The sequence below is a fragment of the Malaclemys terrapin genome, chromosome 1, assembly GCF_027887155.1.
Source record: "Malaclemys terrapin pileata isolate rMalTer1 chromosome 1, rMalTer1.hap1, whole genome shotgun sequence".
Lineage (NCBI taxonomy): Eukaryota > Metazoa > Chordata > Testudines > Emydidae > Malaclemys > Malaclemys terrapin.
The window spans coordinates 332,447,866-332,466,862 of record NC_071505.1 but is presented as its reverse complement, the minus strand read 5'-3'; the positions used below and the strand labels follow the sequence as shown (position 1 = coordinate 332,466,862).

The 18,997-nt window shown below is 38.8% G+C and overlaps 1 protein-coding gene across 11 annotated transcripts in view; it reads right to left on the bottom strand.

Moving 5' to 3' along the window:
• Positions 1-18,997, bottom strand: part of DLG2 (discs large MAGUK scaffold protein 2) — a 1,481,925-nt gene that overhangs the window by 320,354 nt on the left and 1,142,574 nt on the right. For all 11 annotated transcript variants that reach the window (XM_054015731.1, XM_054015732.1, XM_054015733.1 and 8 more), the window contains one exon: positions 7,823-7,891. In XM_054015731.1, coding sequence (XP_053871706.1) covers positions 7,823-7,891 — 69 coding nt within the window. The remainder of the gene's footprint in view (positions 1-7,822; positions 7,892-18,997) is intronic.

Here is an 18,997-nt window from a genome sequence, read left to right as displayed (position 1 = left end):
AGTCCCTGTTCAGTTTAGTATTACTGTATATGACAGGCAGCTTGGGGATCCAAACATGAACACCCAACACTATAGCCAAAATAGGTCAATACAGCTGGGTATTTACTGGCTACTAAGGTATACAGATTGACAAAGAGCTGGCTCTGTTAATAATCAATGACATCTGACCAAGTCAGCAGCTTTATGACTGAAACCCTGACAGCACTGTTTTGTAATTCTGGCCTCTTGACAGCACAATTCACATTTTGTTCTTGGGTGATTATCTTCTGAGGAAGCTCAAACAGTGATGGGTAAAATGTCAGGAGCTGTGATTAGAACACAGGAGTTCTTGGCTCCCAGTCTTTCGCACAATCCATTTTGTTCCATTTCAGTGCATCTTGCAGAGAAGGGCTCAATAATAAAGCACTTTACTTTGGGGAAATTCACTGGTAATATTAATATCGGAAAAATCATGGGAAATGAAGGACACTAACCAATTTTCAGATATCACAAGTAATTGGTAGATATTATGGATTTAGTAAATAACAATACATGGCACCTACACATTGTCTTTTATCTGAGGACAGCAAAGCACTTTTATAACAATAATAAATTAAACCTCACAGCAACTCCTCGGAAGTAGTTAAACTGAGGCAGAAGAAGAATGGGTGACTTGCCCAAGGTTAAATAAATAAATACATAAATGAGCTGGTCACAGAACTGGAAACTGAACCTTAAACCTTAAATTCAGTTCTATGCTTTAACCATCAGACCACATTCCAGGCACCAAGTAGGTATTATGTTTTAATATGTGCTTGAGATTATCTGTTGCTAATAACATGGGAAGGGACTAGTCTAACAACACTTTAGTTGAGTTCCAAAGAAAGAGTTAAATATGGAGGGACTAAAGGTTGGCTTCTGACATATTTAGCTATTCATCTGGCATATAAATTGCTCAATTTAGAGTTATCTTTTTTTGAAATAATGATTAAAGATAACTGGGAACAGGAGCTTCAGTTGTCATGGTCCAAGGGGGACTGGGAGAACATCTGGAAAATGACAATAGGAAAACTTCTCTCTCTCTCTTCTATTAATATTTTATAAGAACAAAATTCAAACAGAACTGAGTGGAATGCAGGTATTTGCTTTATATTAAGTAATGGAGATCCTCAAAAAATGAAACAAGTCAAGAGGATATTGTGCTCGTAAATATACAATAAGCTTAATTGATTTTTAATGAATGGAAATAATAAACAGCAGTTTAGAAATGGTAAGTTTTCTTATAGTAAACAAGCTGAGTAGAAAGTACTGTTTGCCTACAGAAACACAACCACCAAAGCAAAGCAAGGGATAATTTCAAGTAATGAATTGATTTTTTAAAATCTTACTATATTCAGACACTAGATGGGGCTATCCAGCTATTGTAAAGGCACACTCAAAAGATCAGACACTGTTTTTTCAATGTTTTTGAAATACATTCCCCCCCCCTCTTTTCAGTTAGATAGCACATTTAAATATTTTTTAAGATACATGAGGCTGAAAGTGTGCTTCTAGGTGCCAGTGCAGCCTCTTAGCACTTTTGTATGTTCTCTGCCCTGCTGCTGCTTTGTACCAGAATACAGATAAAGCAGAGCAGCGGAGACACCAACCATGAATTAGGCAGGGAGAATGAAGAGAAAAAAAAATCACAATCTGAAAGAAGGAAGCATAAAACGAGAGAGAGAGAGGAGAAATGAAGGACTAAAAAGAGAGAATTGGATAAAGGAGTGTAGATAGGAGAGACGACAAAGAAAAGAAAAGGGAAAAAGTAGGAAAAGACAAAAGGAGCAGACGCAGAGGGAGGAAACAAAGACTTAACAAGATAGTCAGAAATCATGATGGGGAGGAATAGCCAAGCAAAGAGTTGTAATCCTCATAAGTGATCCAAAGCATTTCTTCCACTGAGTTACAAATGTGTCTATTCTGATAGCCTAAAAGATAGACTAGGTCTTCACAACAGGGAATGTGTCATATCTATATGTTCTATAAAGCACTGTACAAATTTGCAGAGCTAGATATTATTAAATGAATATTTTGTAATAAATATATAGTAATAAAATGCTGTTGGAAAATTTTCAAAAGCGTCCAAATCATTTAGGAGCATCAATTCCAATGGGTGCTTCTAAAAATTTTACCCTGCATAACAAAACAATTTTTCACTCTTACCATGTAAGTCATGGTTTTGGTATAAAGAGACAAATAAAATATCAGGGCAAACTTGTTTTTTTTTATTTTTTTTTACTTTTGTTTTTCTATTAAAGAGGCACCAACAATTTGGAAAATCACACTTCTATCTGCAAGATTTGTACCTACCATCTTTCAAACATAATACTAGTCTCCTATTGTAGCCAACAGAATGATGCTCAAAAATCTAGGAGTCCCCACAATTTTACTTATCATAGGTACATAAATTCATAACAACTATGGATTAAAAATCAGAGATTAAAAAATTGGCAAGATATATGTACTGTTATGAACACAAGTAACTTCTAAGGATGACTGTAACCGAAAAAAACGAAAAAAAATGCTTCTCTGTTTTTAATTTGCTTATTTTGTGCATTTAGCTGCATACTTTGTGTATCACCAATTTTAATATTTTCTTTGCAATAATACATTGTAATAATACTTATCTACCTACTTCTCAGGAGTGTTGAGAGGATTAGTTAGTTAATTACAGTGTTTTAAACATTCAAAGAGGTATTAAAAACACTAAAAACTTTGAAAAGTCAGGCCCTAGGCCTAGGGTTGCCAATTTTGGTTGGATGTATTCCTGGACATTTCATCACATGACATAATTTTAATTAAAGATTAATCTTTAATTCCTGGAGACTCCAGGCCAATCCTGTAGGTTTGGCAACCCTACCTAGGAGTATCATGATGGACATTAATCAACAAGGTCCCCCAAATTAGTAGAGACTTCTGAGAAATTTGTCCTTGATCTCCCTGTGCCTCACTTTCTGTTTGTAAATAATTCACTTACCTCACAATGGTATTAAGAGGACCCATCCATTAATATATGTGACATTCAGATACTATGGTGATGACCACCACAGAAAACCCAGGAGAAAATTAATTATTATATTGTTATTTGTATCACAGTAACACTTAGAGGCCCTAACCAAAATCAAGGTCCTGTTGTGGCAGGCACATAGTGAGTGACAGTCCCTTCCCCAGAGAATTTATAATCTAAATAGACAAGACAGGAAAAGGTTGGAAGGGAAAACAGAGGTACAATTACTTGCCCAAGGTCAAACAGTGGCAGGCCTGAGACTAGAAGCCCCAGTCTCATGTGTCCAAGTCTAGTGCACTTAACCACTAGATCATACTGCCTTCCTTAAATAATTCACTTACTCAAAGCAGGGTCAATGGGACTCCATGCAGGCACAGGGGTCTGTCTTCATAGAGTCAATGGCCAGATAGCCTCAACTGGTTCATTTCAGACTGCCAGCCCTTTTGACATAATAATTCTAATTTTATTTCACATCTTTTCCTGCTCTAGCAAATTTTAATAAATCACTTTGTACTTTTATTTCAGATAGACAAAGAGGACCAACACAGGAAAGCCCTGAAAAAGGTCATTCAATTTGAGACAGCATTCACCTTAACATGGAAACCCAGGATAAAGTGAGACTGTGCCAGTATGTAAGATGTTTATAATGTCTCATTCATCATGAGAGAACAATTTAAAATTTATAAAGGTTGCAGCTTTGACATGAAATATAGATATATAGGTATGTAAAAAATATCAAAGTTGAAGGGAAACTTAAGTATATTCAAAGTTTCTTTTCTATCATCTATACTTCTGTTTTACTGTAATTTAGTGCCCCAGTTATCCAATCTAGTATTTTCTCACCATATGAACCTCTGCCTTTGCTCCACTGGCAATGCAAGTTTCTCTCGCCATTTTGTTCACTTCTCCCTTAAATTACCTTTTTTGTCACCCTTACGTCTGACATGAATGCCCCACCAAAAGCTGAAAAGCCATCATCGTTCTCGTTCATATCCCTCTTCTGTGATGCTTACAAAACACTGCAGTCTAACAATGGTTAGGCAGGTGGCAAGGTGGGCCTGCTGGTTGTTTTGCTTAATGTGTTCATTTTACTGTTATCTCTTTCTCCAGCCCTCCTCTCCCAATTCATCAGTTTCATTGACTGAGACCTCTGATTACTACTAAAATACAAACAAGATAAACCATCTTCTTACTAATTGCTGCCAGATTCATTATTGCAGCCCAGTACTGTAAATTTGGCATTCCTACACTGGACAAATGTTTTGATAGAGTGTGGGACATTCTTGTTAAGTTAATATATACTAACAAGTAGCACAGGAAAATGATCATTATTTTGCTGTTTGGGTTCCATTTTATTAAATATACAGATTCTGACATACAAATTGTTACACCATCCAGCCATTTGTGCCATAATAATTTATTGTGTAACATTTAGAAAGTTCATCTTATCTACTGTATCTATTCAGTATGCTTGTAATGAGTTATTTACTCTTAACCATTTGATTCCTGCTGTTTTGGCATTTCTTGATTGCAAATGCATGACTTCATACTGATTTGGTCAGTTTTCCAGAATCCACTAGACATACCACTATTTAAGATAAAGGTCAGGCTTGGTGGTGATTCGCAACCAATTCCTCCCTGTTGGTCAGAATCAAATCTACAAGGGCTGTCCCCTAGTTATTTCCTTTACAGTCTGTATCAAAAAGTTGTCCCTTATATATTCCAAGAACTTACTGGACATTTTGTGTTTTGCTGTGTTACTTATCCAACTGATGTCTGGGTAGTTAAAGTCTCCCATTATTAATGAGTCTTGTGTATTGGATATTTCTGTGATTTATTTTAGAAATGCCTCATCCACCTCCTACTCCTGATTTGGTGGCCCATAGTAAACCCCACCTATGACATCTCCCTGTTTCCCCGCTATTATTTTCACCCAGATATTTTCAGCTGGTCTGCATCTCTTGATATAAAATGCATCATCTCCTCCTCCCCCCCCCCCCCGCCTTTCCTTCCTAAACAAGCTAAACCCCTCTATGCCAATTCCAGTCCAGTCATGAGATGTATCCCACCATGTCTCTTTGATGCCATTTAAGTCATGATTTAGCTTATGTACTAATAATTCCAGTTCTTCCTGCTTATTCCTCGCATTCATATTTTACATATTCACACAGTCAACCTGTGGAACTCTTTGCCAGAGGATGTTGTGAAGGCCAAGACTATAACAGGATTCAGAAAAGAACTAGATAAGTTCATGGATAATAGATCCATCTATGGCTATTAGCCAGCATGAGCAGGGATGGTGTCCCTAGCCTCTGTTTGCCAGAAGCTGGGAATGGGGAACAAGGGATGGATCACTGATGATTACCTGTTCTGTTCATTCCCTGTGAAGCACCTGGCATTTGCCACTGTTGGAAGACAGGATACTGGGCTAGATGGACCTTTGGTTTGACCCCATATGACCATTCTTATATTCTTATGTTCATTGTTGTGGTTTGGAAATTAATATCAGTCTATCTGCATGAACTTTCAGCCAATTTCAAAATCTGCTGCATCAGCCATACAAAAAGCTTGGAAAGGAGAAGGGAGGTCCATTCGGCCACTTCCACCTCTCTGGGAGGGGCTCAGCCACTGTCACTCTAATTGTGGGGTGAAGCCATTGCAAACCCTGTATCCTGTTGTATGTAGGATCCCAGATTACCTTGATCCAGCCCAGGGCCTAGTATCGAGGAGTCTTCCCCCAACCCAACACCAGTTAGAGCACTGTTTTGTATCTAAATCCAAAATAAATGTAGATTTGTGTATGCATGGTATGGGGAAGGAAGTGTTAGTGAATGGGGGAACAAGAGGAGGAGGAAATGGCACGTTTGTCTAGCTCTGATAGTCTGACATAGACTCAATTCTGAAAGTATTAAAAAAAAAGAAAAGAGGACAGGTATTGCTTGCTTATTGGGTCATGTTATACTTTTTTGCTCTAGGCCTTTTTTGCAGTAATGGAATTTTACACACAATGAATCAGAGGGGAGAATCAAAACTAAAATTAAAACTAGCCCTCTGAAACAAGCCAGTGCAACCAAAATCCAAGCACTCCATACAACTGTCAGTTGTCCTGATATTATTAAAGACATGAAAGCGGTTGACTTTGGTTGTGGATGAATCATCTTTCCCCCCATTAGTTTTGTGAAAATTTAGCCATCTATATATGCAGATTTGCATTTTTACAATTAAATCACATACACACACACAAGCATCGGATAATTTTTCTAAATCAAACAGCTCTTGTTCTATCTCCAGAATTAGTGTATTCAGTTTTGGGCATAATTTGCTACACTGAAAGAAACTCACCCATACAGTAATATGGCTAACATGGATTAGAATCAGACATCAGTAAGAATTTCCATGATTAGTGTGAAATATTTTTCTGTTTTTACATGTAAATGTTAACTCGAGGCAAGTGAAATGAACTCAAGTGATGGCACGCAGATCACTTCCATGACAGATTAAGTGTCCTGAGTGTTAATTAGGATATGTCCATCAGAAATACTGAACTGCTCGCTATATATAATAAGTCACAAAGTCTTTAATTAAGCTTCACTGAATTTGAAAATAAATGAATGAGCTTTTTTTCTATGCAATTTTTTACTGCAGCAACGGAGTTCAAATTAATCTCTGTAGCACATTGGTCAAAACAAAGCAATGAGAGAAAACATCAAATGGACCACACACAAAAATGTAAACCAACCCCCAACAATCCCTGATAACTACACCATATCTCACCTGCCAATAAACCAAAATAAATAAACCCCTTGGAGCTAACATGCTCTTTGCTGCCATCACATTGTTTACTCTGTTTTTGTCTTGTTTATGAGATTATTTTATCAAGACAAGGACTGTCTGCTACTCTGTGTCTATACAATGCCTACCACAAAGGGCCCCAGATCTTGGTTGGTCACTAGGCACTACTGTGATAAACATGATTATCAATAATAATAATTAAAATACGCATGCAGGGAACTCAGAAACTTGCCTGTCAACTTACACTTTGGGAAGTGGATACTGCCACTGTCTTATCCACTCCAGCTTGACGAGTTCAAAGTTCCTCAGTAAAACCACCACAAAATTGTACTTTTCTGTTGCATAACAGTGCTTTCACCAATTCTTTTCCTAATGTTAATTTTTTCTGCAGATCCTCCAAGAGCTTCAAGGAAAGCTACAGAAGATCTTTGCCCTCCACATCAACATTATTTGCATTTACACATTGGCGCCTGGTTCCAACAGCCTCGACACTTCACCTAGCTGGTTTCCCTGCAGTTTCCCTAGCTGGTTTCCCATAAATCTCAGGCACCAAGGGGGAAGCACGCATGTTAATGCTACAAGGGATATTTGCACCTGTGACTGGGCCAAGGGATCTGCAATAACACCCCATGTTGCCTCCCTTAAAGTCCTGTTGTCTGAGTTTGGGTGGCTGAGAGGGAAAGGCATGCTATTAAAGAGTGTAGCACAATGCACCATCGACCTTCTGCTCCAAAAATACACAGTAGGTTTGTTCTTGCATTCTAAACCCCATTTAACAGTAGATCCCTCCTGGAGGGCACAGAAGGGGAGTGCCATACCTTCCAACACGAAGAATTTGTGTATTTTATCTGGTATTAGTACTGGGTCAGACAGATTTTTCCCCCCTTCATCTGGTACATGTCAGTGTATAGTTGGAGAGACAGACAGCGAGACAGAGAGAGAGACAGAGAGAGAAACTCAGCTTCCATATTAAGCAGCTCAAGAGACAGAGAACAGCCTTACCCTTCCAGAGAAATGGTTCGTTGTAAGCTCATTGTGGGTGGACGCGTTGCAGTGCTGTGCTGGGAATGACTGTATAGACAAGGAAGAATAAAGAAAAGTATTTGTTAAAGAAATATGACTCTACTTGCTAATTCTCTTGTTCTTACTGTAATGGGTAGCCACAATTAAGATATAACGGATGACCCAGAAATAATTACCAGATTACTGAAATTACTGTGAGATATTCCTATGCATCTCTCATATATACTGATCCTTGTGCTCTCTCTCTTTGGATAATAAGGGGAAGAAACCAATTATCTTGTCTCCTGTTTAATAAGATGTTATTCCTCATTAAAAACAGATTATAACTAGACAGACTTGGAAGGATCCATCTTTTAAAAAAATGTATGAATACAACAGATTGTATTTTTCAAGTGACTTAAAACAACTCAGATGCTAATTGTTATTTATATAAAATGTAGCAGTAGAAAACTGGGAAATGAAATCAAAGTGCTCTTATCATCATAGTTCACTATGCTAATTTTTTATTGTTTGCTATGTAGAATTTTCAGCAAAAGATTTTGAAATCTGCATCTCTATAACTTTTAACTATGGACATTTTTTCCAGTGGATTTTAGATGGAGGGAGATATTGATTATTGCAGACATTTACTATTAATAGGTACTGTTTCAAAACCAAATAATTTTCAGCACAAGCCAAACTGTGGATACACAATGTAAACAGAAACGGGATAATAGCTTTTATTTAAAATAAGTATGATAATAAAGGCAATAATAGACCCCCAGTGTGAACTGACCAGCATCACCAAAATTAAAATAGTTAACCGCCAGCAGTAGTATTGGATTTGACATTAAATTAAAGAATACGTACCAGGAGAAGTGGGGGAATGAGCTAAAGCTGACAGTAACACAGATATTTTGACAGTTAAAACAAGTCACATATAGTTCAATCATAGTATTGGCTCTCCCAGAAATTTAGTCGTGGGGCTGGATAGAATTGTTTCATCACTTTTAAAAGCACAACCTTCTGGAAGCTATGCTTCTAGAAGTGATATAAAATGATAATCATCAGAGGGGTAGCTGTGATAGTCTGAATCTTTAAAAAGCAACAGAGGGTCCTGTGGCACCTTTAAGACTAACAGAAGTATTGGGAGCATAAGCTTTCATGGGTAAGAACCTCACTTCTTCAGATGCAAGATCAGAAGAAGTGAGATTCTTACCCACGAAAGCTTATGCTCCCAATACTTCTGTTAGTCTTAAAGGTGCCACAGGACCCTCTGTTGCTTTTTATAAAATGATAATGCCCCTCCTGGATAGTAGCAGATCTAATTATGAGCTCACCAGCTATTTCAATGCTTGCCTATAAATAGTGAAGCTATTAGCACCCTAAATAGGACATATAACCAAAAACAACCGTTGGTAATCCTCAAGCTATGATTTCTAGAGCTGGCCAGAAAATGGAAATCACTTCCTGTGAAAGTTTTTGAATTTTTGTCTGTATGAATCAGGACAAAACGTCAAAACATATATATATATATATATATATATATTTTGCAGGAAGGAACTTCCAGAAAAATACCATTTGGGAGAACCAGAACAGAATATTTGAGGTTACTGACTGTCCACCTGACAGGACGTCTGCCTGGCTCCTCAAGAACCAGCTGCCTGGGGAGGCAACCAGCTCAGGAGCAGGGCAACCATGGGAGCTACCCAGCTGGGGAGCTGGCCACCCAGTTCTTTGAGTAGCTGATGGAACAGGGGGCAGGCAAGGCTGGTGAGCTTTGGAGCCCGCAAGAGGGGGTGTGGTGCGACCTGGACGCCAGGGGATCCTGGTTTCCCAGTCAGCCCTCCAGGTGAACTGCCAAGAAGCTGGAAAGCTGGAGCTTTCATTTCAATATTCCTGATGGAAAGATCAAACTTTTCTGACAAAATTTAAATTTTCCCAAGGAAAATTTTGATTTTGTGGAAACTGCATTATCCATTGGAAAATGAGTCTACCAGAAAATTTCTGAGCAGCTCCAGTGGTTTCTCTCATACCAAATCATGACTGATTGCAGAACCTGTTGAACCCACACACATGCATGTACCCAATGGGGACAGTAGTATACAGTTGCTTAGAATATCAGTAGTTGAACCAGTTCTGCTCTCATACTGACACAAATCAAATGGAAAGATTCCCACTGGTTACTTTGGTAGCAGGATTGGGCTCATAGACAGAAGGTGGCAGAAATTTCACAGGGCTTTATTGTGATTAGTTTAAGTGTTTACACGGTACCTTATAAATTTTGGTTCTACTGCACAGTGTAGGGAAAAAAACGTTAATGCCATTATATATCATTGATCCACTAAGTTACAGTTTTTGCCTTTTGCTATAAAGCATTATACAGTTATTGAACAACTATGACAGTCTGTTAGGATTAAATACTGCATTATATTTTCATTAAAACTACAAAGCTCAGCATCAGTGGGCACCACACATATATTTTACTGTGCATTTCATTTTGCTGCCTAACCAATATATGCTGTGTGATGGAGGACACAATTCAATAAACAATGTAATTTCTCTAGCTGTTTAGCACATGACGTTGTAACATATGGCACTGTACCACAGGGCAAGCACTACACTCGCTCCCCACTTCCCTTTCCAATAGCTAGGGCTTCACACTATTTCCCTTTTTAGTGGATGTTGTGAAGTGGTAAATAGAATTAGGAATAAATTGTCAGTTTTCAGAATGGAGAGACATAAATAGTGGTGTTTCCCAGAGATCTGTACTGGACCAGTGTTGTTCAACATATTCATAAATGATCTGGGAAAAGGGGTAAACAGGGAGGTGGCAAAATCTGCAGATGATACAAAATTACTCAGGATAGTTAAGTCCAAAGCAGACTGCGAAGAGTTACAACGGGATCTCACAAAACTGGGTGATTGGGCAACAAAATGGCAAATGAAATTCAATGTTGATAAATGCAAAGTAATGCATATTGGAAAACATAATCCCAACCATGCATGTAAAATGATGGGGTTTAAATTAGCTGTTACCACTCAAGAAAGAGATCTTGAGACCCATGCTTACACAATGGGAGGAAAGGTTTCTCAAAACCCATTGCTAGAACCCTGGCACAGAGGCAACTGAAGGAGTCAGACAAGGATTTGACCACATATTTTCATTTGAGTGACTGACAAAAGAAAATTAAAATCTCCACCGACCCAGTAAATCCTACAAGAATCCTAGTTTTTCTAGGAATGTCATCACTGCAAGATCTGGCCCAAAAAGGAAATCTGATCTGGCACCTCTCCTCAAGATATTTTAACCCTCAGTCACTTTTTCAAGCCAACTTCCTTATTAGAAGGAATACATTACACTCTTGCAATCAGAACAGGAACACTTGTGTCTATTCACAACTAATCAACAGAGCTTTAATTTTGAGGGTGCGATTTTCAAAAGCAATCAGCCCTGGCCTACCTCTGCTACCACTGAGGTCACGGGTTAGACTCCCATTCATTTCAGTAGAAGCACATTTAGACCAGTGCTTAGTGCTTGGAAAATTCCATCCTAAATATGACTATCAACAGCAAACTGCTCACCATCCATCCATAAAGCTAAGAAAAGTTCAGAAAACAAGTGTCAAATCATAGTAACAAATACATCTGAGGGGATGATGACCTGGTCTTAGATGTCCACAAGTGAATACAAAGAGACTACAGTCCATTCATAAATGAATGAATTCAGGGTTGTGAATTAGTGCCTCAACTCTAAAAGGGTCAAAATGAAAAAAGGGACCAAGCTGATCATCCTAATAAAGAAAGAGCCCAAGTTTCCAACTAAGCAGTAATACCTCATCTACGCTGCTGAATTAATATTTCATACAGACTATTTAGTACAAAACCTAAAGTATAAAACTAGTTTTGACAGATCAAGTTCTTTCTAATAATTTTTAACACTGGAGAAATAATTATAAGAATTACATCTTCATTTTTTTAGTTTGGACTGTATTAAAGAAAACGTTTTTTGTGTTAATGAAGAACTGCGGAAAAGTGCTGTTATTTTCTCATTCATAGATGGAGCTGCTACTAGAAGAAGAAACTCAGAGTTACAAACACCAGAGTTATGAACTGACCAGTCAACAACACACCTCATTTGGAATTGAAAGTGACCAATCAGGCAGCAGAGTCAAAAAAATAAGCAAATAGTGTACAGTACAGTATGAAATGTAAACTACTAAAAGATATAAAGGTAATGTTTAAAAAAAAAGACAACAAAGAGTCCGGTGGCACCTTAAAGACTAACAGATTTATTTGGGCACAAGCTTTCGTGGGTAAAAAACCCACTTCTTCAGATGCATAGAGTCTTTAAGGTACCACTGCACTACTCGGTGTTTTTGTGGATACAGACTAACACGGCTACCCCTCTGATTTTTAAAAAAAGATTTGATAAGGTAAGGAAACTGTTTCTGTGCTTGTTTCTTTTACATTAAGATGGCTAAAGGCAGCATTTTTCTTCTGCAAAGTAAAGTTTCAAAGCTGTATTAAGTCAATATTGAGTTCTACTTTTGAAATAATAGCCATAACATTTTGTTTTGAGTTACGAACATTTCAGTTACAAACAACCTCCAATTCCTCAGGTGTTCATAACTGTGAGGTTCCATTGTACTTTGTGTGCCCTCCAATTTGCCAATAGCACCCAGGATGCCAGCAATTAATGAGGTACATAGTTATCAATGCCTCATAAAAAAAGTGACTGTTACCTCCCGCCTTACTCTTTAACATGATGCAATTGCACAAAGCCTCTCTTGTGTCCCTCACAGACTGCAATGTCGTATCTAATTTACTGTTCACTATCACTCAATGTACATATATCAATATTTGCAATGCCCAATTTTACATCAATATTTTTGTATCTAAAAAGGTTATGTTTGGAATAATATGTATAGCACGGAGTTAAGCTTTGATTTTAACATTTCTAGAAAAACAGATTAACACCCTAATAACATGTAACGTGTGCAGTTTGCAAATATAGACTTGGAGAGACACAGTGCAAGGAGCCTCACCATAATGACAATCCTTGTGCCTTCCTGAGGGAAAGGACTACTCAAGCTTAACACCAATCCAGATACTCTGCTTCCAGAGGGGTCAGAGAAGGAATAAGAGTTATAGCCCATCAAAGTTGGCCCAGCAGAGGAGGGTGAACCCACATTATGATGATATATCATTACAATAGTGCCTGGAGGCCCCTTCTGAGATCAGGGCCCCATTGTGTAAACATGTAGTACAGGGGCGGGCAAACTTTTTGGCCTGAGGGCCGCATCAGGTTTTGGAAATTGTTTGGAGGGCCGGTTAGGGGAGGGGGGCGTTGCCTGGCCCTCCCCTCCTTTCCGCCCCTCCCACTTCTTGCTCCCTGATGGCCCAGCCCCAGGACCCCCGCCCCTGACTGCCCCCTGCTGCCCCATCCAACACCTCCTCCTTCCTGACTGCCCCCCTGGACTCCTGCCCCCATTCAACCCCCCTGAACCCCGCCCCGCCCTCTATCCACACCCCCGTGCCCTGACCACCACCCCGAACTCCCCTGCCCTCTATCCAACCCCCCCACTCCCTGCCCCCTTACTGTGCTGCCTGGAGCACTGGTGGCTGGCGGTGCTACAGCCACGCACCGCGCAGCACAGAGCACCAGGTCAGGCCGGGCTCTGCTGAGGCTCTGCCCCAGGAGCTCGCAGCTCCATCGCCCAGAGCATTGCGCCAGTGGCAGGGCGAGCTGAGGCTGCGGGGGAGGGGCCGGGGGTGAGCCTCCCGGGGCAGGAGCTCAGGGGCCGGGTAGAAGGGTCCCCCGGGCCGGATGTGGCCTGCGGGCTGTAGTTTGCCCACCTCTGATGTAGTAACCGAGTCTACACCCAAGCAAATCTGAGCCATTATAGTTTCAGATGGAAACCAGGCAAATCTGACTGGTTACAGTTCAAAGCTAAACTCAGAAGCACAAAAGGAAGAAGATTTGCACAAAACACTCTGTGATCCCAAAACACCAAATAGCAGGCTGTTCAAATATATGCCAGCTGCATTATTTAATAATGGTCTAAATAGAACAGAAATGCTTTCCTATTGCCTAAAGAGAAAGCCTCGTCTATGTGCAGTCTACCAGAGTGAGGCATTAAAACAAGTATAATTTTTATGGGATTGCTGGGGCAAAAATCCCTGATTATTGATTAAAGAGAGAGAGACTTGTTGCTGCTTCTGTAGCTTCTCAAACTGAGAGCTGCAGAAATAAACAATTTACTATACAATATTCTGAAATGCTGTAAACCAGGCCAGGAAAATGTCTATCCTGACCCTGACAAATAATATGTGTCTGAACTTCATAAAGTCTAATGACCAGAATGTATAGTTTGTGTTAATCTTTATCAATAGCCAATTTCTGATCACTAGTGTAGTCCATGATAGGGTAAATAAGAATACATGATTATAAATAGATTGCTGACCAACCAACAAAAGGTAGAAGGAGCTGAAGAGGCCCTGCATTTTCAGCTGGTTTGCGATTACTGTTCTTTCTGTGGGGGAGTTAATCTCAATTTCCAAATCTTAGTTGGAATCTTACCGACAGCTACATTTTCTCAAAACTAGAGTTACTAGTAGGGAGTTGTGTGGTTTAAAGCATAAAGCATGATGTTTTCCTCATGAAAAAAGAGACCAATTCCATATTAAGGTCCAAAAAAAGTAAATGTTGTAAGTGATTGTTAGCTCAATGGTTTCTAACAGTAAGCTTGCCACACAGAATTTCTTAAAATAATAGATCGATAGTCCTTTTACAAACGTGATTACTCAATACTTAACACAGCTTGGCTTTGCTTCTTTTTTTTTTCCCCCTTAAGGGATGCTTGAAGAATACCTTAGAGAATGTTTTGTTTTTCTAACCTGCTTTGCTCCTAAAGTTTCTTTGGGCCAGAGAAAAAAGAATTCATAGAGCAATGTACAATAGGTTGGACATTAGGAAAAAGTTTCTAACTGTCAGGGTGGTTAAACACTGGGATAAACTGCCTAGGGAGGCTGTGAAATCTCCATCTCTGGAGATATTTAAGAGTAGGTTAGATAAATGTCTATCAGGGATGGTCTAGACAGTATTTGGTCCTGCCATGAGGGCAGGGGACTGGATGACCTTTCGAGGTCCCTTCCAGACCTAGAATCTATAAATCTATGAAAATATTACACTATGTCTACTTCTATCTTTAGTGGTGTAGAGATGAAAAGATAAATAACTATCCATAGTACTCAATTAACGGGTACACACAAAACCAGTTACAAAGGTTTATAACCCCTATCTCAATGCAAAGAGAAATAGATCCCTGCTCATGGTAGATTCATTACATTGAGTTTTCCTTGTCCTGAAGAAAACATTTGCTGATATTGAAAATCAATTAAGGCAACTTAAACATCAATACAAAATTTTTGATACCAAATTCTTAGTACCCAGCTAAGTATTCAACTTAGTACACAACTATTTTATGTGCTGTGAGATTCTATACCACTATAATTTACATAAAGGAAAAACACCTGACAGAATACTACTTTTCCATATCAGAGGGGTAGCCGTGTTAGTCTGAATCTGTAAAAAGCAACAGAGGGTCCTGTGGCACCTTTGAGAGGGGCATTGCTAACCAGATCAGCTACAACATCACCGGCTCATTCACCTGCACGTCCACTAATGTTATATATGCCATCATATGCCAGCAATGCCCCTCTGCTATGTACATTGGCCAAACTGGACAGTCACTACGCAAGAGGATAAATGGACACAAGTCAGATATCAGGAATGGCAATATACAAAAACCTGTAGGAGAACACTTCAACCTCCCTGGCCACACAATAGCAGATGTAAAGGTTGCCATCTTACAGCAAAAAAACTTCAGGACCAGACTCCAAAGAGAAACTGCTGAGCTCCAGTTCATTTGCAAATTTGACACCATCAGATCAGGATTAAACAAAGACTGTGAATGGCTATCCAACTACAGAAACAGTTTCTCCTCCCTTGGTGTTCACACCTCAACTGCTAGCAGAGCACCTCACCCTCCCTGATTGAACTAACCTCGTTATCTCCACACTGATGTATACTTGCCTCTAGAGATTTCCATTACTTGCATCTGAAGAAGTGAGGTTCTTACCCACGAAAGCTTATGCTCCCAATACTTCTGTTAGTCTCAAAGGTGCCACAGGACCCTCTGTTGCTTTTTATAGTTTTCCATACAGTTTCTTGGCTAAATACACTAGAGTAAATTGGACTAACTTCCTTCTCTCTGCAGATACAGCAATTAACTCTCAGATATGTACCAAAAGGGTGCACGTTAACTCCAATCATCCAGGCAGGGCAGTTAAAATAGAATATTCTTTGCATTAATGCAAGCAGTTTATTAAGGTGGAAAGAATGATCGTAACCAAAGGTGCATTAGATTACTATTACCATTTAAAATAAATTAGAAACTGCATCCTCAATATTACATGTACTCACTAATTACCTTCTGCTCTAATACTATGTTCACTGACACTTGTGTGGTACCTTCTGATTAATATTATCTGGTTTATTTATGTGTATATTGTCTTTAGGCATGATATTTTTGGGTGTGTATTGAATGCTTGTCCTTTTCTTCAAATGGACTCTAGACAGCTGCACCTCTCGGGAGGGTGAGCGCCATACATACATATATAAAAAAGGTGAAATGGAAAAGAACTTACTTGCTGCCATTGATGTCAATGGAAATAAGAATGGGCCCACTGGGGATGTATATGGGGGAGGTAGGTAATAAGAAGGATAAACATGGAATTTCTCAACGTACATACAAGCAGGCAAAAACAAACCAGAAATAACACACCACACACAATAAAACCACACAAATGAGCTGAATAATGTTAATCAGAAAATAGAACAGAGGTACCAATGAACATACTGTCAAAGTGCAAGGTGAATGGCAAATGAATGCAGTATCTTAGGATGTGCTGTTTCTAATCTCTTGTAGGTGGTAGTTAACATTTATGCACCTTTTGTCTTCAATGGAAATTGTGGGCACTCAGCAGTTCATAGGACACATTCAGTATTTTGCAGGATAAGGCTCTAAAATGGAGGATACAGCATTTACAATGGCTGATAATCTTCATGTTTCTGGGTGTAAGAGATTTACTACATGGGGTCAGGAATAAATACATCCCTGTGGTACAGCACTGCAGTACTGTCCAAGTACATTAGCTATTTATTTTGCTTTCCTCTGATATAGGCCAGATATCATACTAGGAAGAATACTAGACTAGATGGATCATTTATGTGTTCCATTATGGCAATTCTTATGTTCCTACACAAGATTAGACCTAGCCAGCACTCATTTAAAGAAACTCATTACATTCAATATTTGAAGAGAAAGAATTATATCGGAGTCTTTGCTGGTCATTAAAGTGAACAGTTTAGTTATAAACCCAATGGGATAAATCAAGTAAAACTGTATTAGAGGTTATGGACGTGGGGAAGGAGAGAAGCTGGGTTTAAAAGTTTTTAAGAATTAGTGGTGCTACAAATGCGTGAGTGAGATGATGAACAGCTAATTTGTAACACGCCAGGGAATCAATATAATGCTGTTAGTCCATTTAATAAGATAAATCCTGGGAAGACAGCAAAAGCAGTCTGAGTTTTCCTTCATCAGAACTTTTCAGACTTTTCTTCCTGCTTGTCAACCACTTCTTATAATTGGGATCCTCTCAGGGATACATCTTCCTGGAACCAGTTGGAAGACTTATTTAATTTATTTATTTAAATAAATTGGATTTAATGTGATTCGTCAGGCTTCTGGTCTCCTCTCTTTTGGGCAAAGTGCTTTTCCTTTATTAGGACCAAACCTCCCCTTGCTACCTGCAGCTGAAAATGTACTCATCTCTTCATGAATCTTTGCACTTTGGTTCTGTTTTCCTGTGTGCTTGTTGCACCTCAAATTAGGAGCTATCAACAAATATAATCACAGCTGAATTTATACCAAGAAAATATCCTCTTCTCAACAAGAGTCATTAACAGATTTCAATTCTCATGAAGCAGCCCCAAGGGAAGAGTCACGCAAAAAAGATCTATTTGAAGATGGGACTACTGTGTTAACACTTCCTAGACTATCATTACAGCCTCCTGTGTCAAATTTGCCCATTTTATTTTTGTGGATGAAGCAGTTCCACAGCAAATCTGTGAGTGCTCTCCAATCAACTAATACTAAACACTTCATAGATAATACATTTATGAATCATTTGTGATGCAAAAACTGATGGCAGCTGTAAAGATGTGCCCAACAGTTTGAATGCTCATCCAGGTTTCCAAATCTTGCATCTGCAAGAGTGGCAGGAATCTTGTGACAACAGGTTTGTGTTTTAATTCCAGTTTCTTTGGTATCTGATTTATGTGTCCCTACTATTTATGAAAATCCAGTATTAAAATAACATTATGTTTAAATAACCTTATTCTCAAGCAATAGAAGCTTGCAAACAGAACAAGTCTGGGTAAATAAAGAGACAAGAAACCCAAAGGATGAGTCAGTCATCAATTGCTTCTTCTGGGTATAAAATGCTGATTCCTGTACCAAGTTAAGTGTTACAGTTTGATTGCCTATTTCCTCCTGGCCCAACAACAGGTTTTGAGACATTGCAGAGACCTGAGGCATCTAATCTAGTTTTAATTTTCTGTAGATGTGCAATAATCTGCCTCCTACATTAATCTCTTATAGTTAGCAATTGGGTTAAGTTCTGAAATATGAGGCTTCATATCCCTTCCAAATGTTTTCTTAGCACTAATTATAACATCTCTGGATGTTCTTGTTACCCATATAAAGGACTGTTCCTTTTTAATCTTGCTAAATTCTTGTGTTTTAGCTCTTTATCCAGACTCAAAATAAATAATGGGGCTTCCCTCTGAAAATTATTCTACAGTCCAATGACATCATCTTGATTTTTATTTTTATTTTTTTGGTTCAAGATGCAGACATTTAATGGAAGCCAAGATTTTCTTTTCATGTATAGGCTGTGCTGCAATATGAATTTGGAAGACTTCTTTATAAATTGTGTTTTATTTGTAGCTCTTTTTAATAAGTAAGTTTGAAACTTACCAGCTCCACTACAGACTTTTTTGTTTGACCCTGGGCAAATCACTTAATTTCTGTGTATCTCAGTTCTCTA